Source organism: Zingiber officinale, chromosome 2A (assembly GCF_018446385.1).
Source record: "Zingiber officinale cultivar Zhangliang chromosome 2A, Zo_v1.1, whole genome shotgun sequence".
Taxonomy (NCBI): domain Eukaryota; kingdom Viridiplantae; phylum Streptophyta; class Magnoliopsida; order Zingiberales; family Zingiberaceae; genus Zingiber; species Zingiber officinale.
The window spans coordinates 172,739,327-172,746,905 of NC_055988.1; the positions used below are offsets into that span (position 1 = coordinate 172,739,327).

The 7,579-nt window shown below is 36.7% G+C and overlaps 1 protein-coding gene across 1 annotated transcript; it reads right to left on the minus strand.

Annotated features, from left to right (window-relative positions):
* Positions 1-4,065: 4,065 nt before the first annotated feature.
* Positions 4,066-4,551, minus strand: LOC122044280. The gene has a single exon (XM_042604794.1). It carries the CDS (start codon positions 4,549-4,551, stop codon positions 4,066-4,068), a length of 486 nt encoding a protein of 161 aa, XP_042460728.1.
* Between the last annotated feature and the right edge of the window lie 3,028 nt (positions 4,552-7,579).

The window sequence follows — 7,579 nt, forward strand, 5'->3', positions numbered from 1 at the left end:
CGAGTCATCTTATTTTTTAAATATAAAATAATTATAATAAATAATTAAATTTTTTGTGTTTCCTCGAAATATTAAAAAATTAGAAATATATTTTAAAATAGTTAAATAATCATTTTAAAAATTAATATAATAATTTACACGCGATGAATCCGATGATACATCGAACAGAACACGCTCGCCAAAAAACCGCCGCCAGTCCGGCGGCACTTCGCCTTTAGGGATCTGGCGAAGTCTGGGAGTCGATTGTGGGGATCTGGTTGTAGATTTGGTAGCGGAAGACCTTGCACCGAGGGTGTGTCCGTGCCCTCGGGAGGAGGACGAGGTCCTCCGAGGAGAGGTTGTGGGCTCGGAATTCACGTCAAGTTGGAGAACGGCGCCGGGATGTTGGTGCTCGCGTCGTCTTTGCTCGCGTTGGCCGAGTCTTTCTGGCCGAGGAGCAGTTCGTGGGAGTTGCCACCTAGCTGCAAATTTAAGGTCACCAAGTGTTCGTCAGGAGCCCTCAGAGAGCTCCCTTCGTAAAAAAGGTTAGATCTTGAAACACAAAGTCTGCAAGTTGCATTTTTTTTTTTCAACAGTGTAAGTGTAAGTAGGTTTGAATACTTGACAATTGAACTCCCGTGGTTGAAGATGTGGCAAATAAGGAAGACTCAAAAGGCAAGATCTCTTGCCGTAGGGAATATCTTGAAGGTTTCTTGGCAAATTATGGTGACACCAGTGAGACTAGAGTTACACGTTTTCAGTCAGCTGGACTTTGAGTTGACTGACGGGTAGACTTAAGTTAATAGGGAGGCACCAAATATTTTCTGTGTGTGAAGGACTGTCGAGTCCACTAGACAGTGGATGTTGTCCTGCAGCAATGATTGGATGGCCTAGAAGATTTTCTTGATCCATCGACAACAGATTTAGTCGACTGAAGCTATCATGGCAACAAGTCATTAGTCGATTGAACTCTTACTGGGAACCAAAATGCAGACGGCTTTTATGTCCTAACAAAGAAGCAACTGCTTCCTGTGTTGGGTGCTCACTGATCACCACCACCATCGTCATCAACTACTTGTGACAGTGTTCGTTAATCAACTTATAGAAAATTATCTTTCTTTGCTTGTTTTAAATTGGCTAAACTATTTTTTGTCAATTTTTTATACTTCTATTATTATTTACCTAAATCTCTGTACTTTCTTTCCTTATCTTGAACCAGTAAATATCTCCATATTCTTTTCTCCCTAATTTGTGAGTTTATATATATATATATATATATAATGCTTTTGCATCCCTTGCATCTTTAGTAGTGCATACTTGCATACTCCAGTAGTCATAACGACCCTGCATATTTTGATGTGTCATGTTCATTGGTGTGATAAGTTAACATAATTGACTTCTCTACCTGCGAATTTGTACTTGGTATTGCATATTTGTGAAAATTAGCTCAAGGAAAATATGTAGTAAAAATTGGGTTAGAGAATAAATTAATAACATAAACGCACAAGAAAGAGATACAAATTTACATGATTATTTCTCGACATGAGAGTATGTCCGCGGGGCAAGAGCAATGGCTTCACTAGTCATAAAAGATGTACAATCAAGAGTTAGATCACACTCTTGAACCTTGTCCTGAACCTTCTACTCTCACTTGTAAGACTCTCACTCTCTAACCACTTCACAATTTTCACCACTCAATGATTTAAGGTGTTTTATAATGATCCTTTATATAACGATGAGAGAATCATATCAAAGGTCAAACCACTTCATGTCAAAGTCCCTATTTTCCAAGGTGCACATATTCAAGGCACCATATGTAATAGCAAGGAGTCTTAATGAAATCTAAGCATTATATCAAGGATGGAGTAGCCTTCACAAGGGGAAACAAAAAGACAAAGCTTAATCATGAAGAGACTCATGACTCCCAACATAATACTCTTTAACTATGCTCAGGAAATTAATGCTTCATTATATGGTGGATGGTCTAGTTGGAGAAAGGGAGTGGTTGGAATGCAAGAGTAATTAGAATAACATATGAGCAATAGTTTCCTGAAAATATCATTCCTACCTAACAATCTTTGATTGGATGGCCAAGTAATTCTAAAATCTGGAAACATTATCAGGAAAGATGTTATTAATATTATTATCATCTGTAGTGATGCTGATGCTATAACTAATTTGTATTGTTAACTTATAATGCTAGGACTAACACATTCGTCTATGAACTTGAAGGGCTCGCTTCTTAACTGTGAGAGACATTGGGATGGAATGGAATTATGGAAGAGCATCACAAAGTGGTTGTTCTTTAATTACACTATCTTAAGGAAATTTAAAGCAAATTTTAGCAGTCTTCCTATTTTCATAGACTATGTTAGCTATAAATTTCTGACTGATCGTGTAATGGATAGGAAGAGAGGCCTGCCTACAGAGAAATGAGCAAAAAGGAAACTGACAATCATATTTCAATCATAAATCCTCATACTTTATGCATACCTCAATACAAGTCGAACATGCAGAACTAGACTTGGATATGGCATCTCCTCTCTTTCTTTTCTTTTATTCTTTAACTGCTTGACTGCTCATATTCCTAACAGAGCCAGCTAGGGGCTATTTTAGTGGACTCAGGTGTATGCCACTAAGGAAAGTCGATGCACTTCATTCCTTTCATGCCACTGTAGAACTTTTATGACAACACAGATAAATGATCACTCTCAAATTTCAGGATAGAAATCTTCAGGGAAGAATCTTGTTAGGTGGGATCTTGTTTGAAACCTCTCTGTGTGAATTTGCAGGATTAAAGAAAGCACCCAGTGAGCAGGTGAAAATCCAACCATATTATGTGGTGCCCTTCTATATTAGTGAATTTTAATGCAAGGTTTGTGGAAGTTGATCACTGTATGCATCATTTATCAACCATGGATGAGTGTTCCTTTAAACAAGTCCACTCTAGAGTCCATTCGTGCTAGTTAATGGTGGATGAGTGTTCCTTTATGTCCTAAAATCCATTAACCATGCTGACCCACAAGTACACTCTAGAATATAATAATTTAAACAAGGTGTCATAGAGAAGGTGGGAAAATAAATGTCAGAAAACTTATTCCTTGCTGGAATTCCTTTAAGTTCTTTGGAAGCATCTGCATGAAAAGTCGGTGGATTGGTCCACTCATCCAGTCCAGGCTGCCCAAAATGATCAAATCAATGAAGCTTTGATCTAATTTTTGAATTTTATTTCTTCTTTTTTCTGGTTAGTAGGCTAAAAAATTTTTGGAAATTTTTGGTCTGGCAATACCGTATTTTGATCATCATGAAATCACACTGAGCTCACTTCTTTCTTATAGCTGTCAAAAGGTGAGAAAGAGTGTTCTTCCCTACTACCTTTGTTCTTTTCATCACTAACCTAACCCTAATATCTTGATTTCATATTGTTATTAAAGGTCTGATTGAGTTTGATACTATCTTCAGTAGCTCTATCTATATGTTTATATACCATCATGTCATGATGTTTATCAAACCGATTTTTTTGTCCAAACAAAAAACACTAACTTTATTGAAAATTGATATTACTATAAGATGGTTTTTAAGTTACAATTGAACGATTAGGAAAACTCTTGTAGATATTCATGTAATGATGCAATATTTGTGTTCCAGAAACAGTGAAAATGTCGAAGGAAACATTTTCTTTTAGAAAGGAAAAATGGCTTCTGCATTCTATCTCAAAAGGAAGAAATGGTACATCAAGAGATCTTAACATGAGGTTTGATGATATCATTTATTCTTGTTATATTTAATTTTTGATATGCCTGTGATGCCACTAGACAAGAGATCTTAATATCCATGAGTATGATACTATTATCATTATTTGAGGGAAATTGTTGCTGTTGATACATTTGAATCATGATGATTCTTCATGAAATCTATTATTAACCGATCAAAGAACAATTGCTGCCAAACATTACATTGATCACACATCCTGTCCTCTGAACAACTTATGCCACTTGACAATAACCGATAATAAGTTACCATCTCACAATTTATTGCTTAATTCAACAGGATACTAATGCAGGAAGCCATTACCTTAACCTTCAGCTAATCCACATCCACATGGTTCCAAAAACAGGTGAAGCACTTCACCACTGGCCTTCTGCTGCGACACCTCGATGCCCCGGCAGGTCCTGCTGTCGATGCTAACGATGTTGATGAGATTGGAGAAGCGAACGAGGGCGAAGGAAAAGGAAACGAGTGGCAGAACTTTTTCCTCCGAAAGCTGAGCTTGAAATCAAACTTGTTGGATGTGATCTTCTTGGAGCTCTTGTTCTTGGTGCTGCTGAAGTAGGAGGGAGGAGGACTTAGAGGAGGCTGCAGCAGGGTGTTGGACGAGTAGGTGTTCTTTGGGATGCCAGGCTGAGACTCCCACAAGAATGGCACAGCACCAGAAGCCACCCCATAGTAGACTCTGAACGAGGGGCAGGCCAAGGAAGAAGAGTCCTTGATGGGGTGCAATCTGGAGTAGAATTTTCCATCCTGTCTGATAGGTAGGGGTGGCTTGGGGAGCTCTGAGCCTGTGGAGAGCATCCTGAGTTCAGGATGAGAGTATGATAGAAAGAAGTGAACTCTGATAAATGCTATGAACTTCCTCAAATACGTGGACCCTTCCTATGTCTCGAGTCATAGGTCAACATTGGCACACAGATACTCCGAGTCAATATTTGTATTGGACATGCCGATCTGTAGCCTATAATGAGTAACATAGCTAACTTTGTCTGGATTGAAACTGTAACTGAAGTTAATTTCAGCAGCTTAGCCAATGAGTGGGGTGTGTGGAGTGTACTGAAATTGTAAGGTTGTGTTATTGGTTGTGTTCAGGGTATTGCTCAGAGAGGGTAGGAAGGAGGCAATTAATTTACTTTAATGTGCATGTACTTTAATTTACTTTAATGTAGTTAGTTCTAATCAAGAGTTAGAATTGAATAGATGTTCATATATATATATGTATTTGAATCTTAACAAACATCCTGTATGTGTTAATTTAGTCCCTATTACCTTTTGCAAGAGAAGTAGATCATATTTGGTCCCTATTATCTTTCTATGGAAAGGAAAAGAAGAAGAGGGAAAGAAAGAAGAGAATCTTTTTACTTTTGATTTTCACTTTATTCCATTTAGCTTTTGATGAAATGGAACTAAAAATTCAACAAGCCATTTTATAAAAAATAAATTATGACTAAGTGGGATAAAAATTCTTGGAATTTATTTTTAAAGAATAAACAATAAAATTACAAATAAGCCAGAGGGAGAAAAGGCAGAAGAGATTTTTTTTCATTCTCTTGGTTTCCATTTTTTATTTTAAAAAATAACATTTAAAACTAAATACTAATATTTATCTTGTATCCTTAAATTTAAAAATGTTAAGTGTTCTGGTTTGATATCGCAATCTGATGAGTAAGTGAAAAGCAATTGTGGGAAGGTTTACATGTGACATGATAGTAAAAAAGGGGGTCATGAAGTTCTTGCCAACGCTTAGCAAGAGGTTAGAATAGGCGTCGAGATTGGATTCGGCATGATCACTCTGATGCTCAAATAAACCTTTGCCTATAATTTTTTTGATTATGTTTTTTCCTTCCCTTTTACTTGTTGTTCCAAGATGCTATGCCTTTTGCCCCCTCCCCCACCCTGAAAAAAAAAAGCCACCATGTGTAAACCTTTACCGCAATAATATTAATTATTAGTAATAATAATATTAGTAAATATAAAGTAATCATTTTCCTTTTCGCAAATACAACTTCGAACGAGTCGGTGGCGCCATGGCAAAGTCTACTCGCTCTGGTGTCTTCGAACGAATGATCGCTGGATGTGGAGGTCTCGTGTGACGAGAGCATTCTCAAGACCGATTCGAGAGAAAGGTACAATTTCGTTTACTTCTTACTCTTACGGTTTTGAAACCCTTAAAATTGAGAAGGGGGAAAGGGAAAAAAAAACTTTTTTTTAGCGTTTCCATATTCGTTTCTACCACACTATGAAAGTTAGCATATCGATTCAAATCTCGATATAATCTCTCAGCTTTCAGTAAACTCTTTGCTTTAGTTTTTATATTCTTGTCCGTATTTATTTATTTATTTATCAAAAATATGACTGAGATAGTGTACCTGTTACCCACATGCTCTTATTACTTCATAAGTCGTAAATGCTGTAAATTTATGGTGAAACTGTTGATAGTAAGTTGTAATTGTCAGTCTGATTTTTTTTTTAATTTTTGTAGTACATTATGGTAAAAGGTGAATATGTTCATCCCCAGTGCCTCCACCAATCCGTCCTAGGGTTAATACGAAAAAAATAAATTACGGACGACTACTAGTCTTTGGAATAATAATTAATCTTTGTAGTACATGATTATATTCATGGTATTTACTTATGCAGCTAGAGTCATCATTGATAGGGAAAGTGGAAGGCTTAGAGGGTTTGGTTTTGTGACTTTTACATCACAAAGAAACTTCAGCTGCTATCAGTGGCATTAATAGGAAGGTAAATATGTTTTGCTGCTCTTTTTATGTTTTTTTAGATAATGTTAATAGAATAGGGAGATATTGTTGCATCATTCATTTTAAAAAGCATGAAAGTGACACTTTATGAGATGTATAGCATAAATTAGTAATATGATTAACATGAAATTTCATGTAGTAATTATATTATATTATGTTTTGTTAGATTTTTTTTAACTAAGGATTATAAATGCTAATTTAGTCGTTCTTTTTCTTTTTAAATTATTTAAGTGTTTAAGATTGTGCTTACATCCTTGATAAGCGTCTTTAGGAAATTTATAGATTCAAATAAATAAATAATTTTCATTATACAACCCCCCAAATTTAAAATCATCGATATGCCCTTGGCAGTGAAAGAGTTTTGATGGTTGTGTTCATATACCTACACTTGCGGGAGCGAGTGACTTTATATAGGGTTATCGTTGTGGTGTTACGTTATCCACGCGTTCACTCATGTCTTCTGGGAGAAACGACTACGTTGCCTGCGTCACCTGAAAGAAATGACTACGTTACCCCTATTCTCTAGGAAAAATGGTATAGCAAGCCACGTAGAATGTAGATCCCAATCGAGGATAGCCGAGCTAAAGGAGTGGGGTGACCGAGTTGAAGGAGTCGGATGATCGAGCTAAAGGAGTATGGTGACCGAGCTGAAGGAGTCAGGTGATCGAATAAGAAGATTCAGGTAATCGATTAGGAGGATTCGGATGACCACTTTGACCTCTATCTCTGCTTGAGTTTTAACCAAACCTTTTGACTAGCCCATGTCACATACGATTCCCATATTTGTAGGATCAAAAGCGTTAGAGAGGGGGTGGTGAATAACGCTCGTGACTTTTTTATTTTTTCGTAAAATAGTCGAGAGTACACAACATAAATAAAAAAGACAAAAGCAATGCTAACACTTTTGGTTTTACTTGGTTCGGAACCTATGGCGACTCCTACTCCAAGGCCCATGTTCGACGATGCCTTTCATTCGGTAATTCACTAGCAATTCGATAATTACAAAGAACGTCCAAAAGGATTATTACAAGTTTGTGTAAAATAAATTACACTGACAGTATGAAAAT

What these genes read in the sequence shown, in the direction of transcription:
- LOC122044280 (XM_042604794.1), bottom strand. Translation starts at nt 4,551, where the DNA reads ATGCTCTCCACAGGCTCAGAGCTCCCCAAGCCACCCCTACCTATCAGA.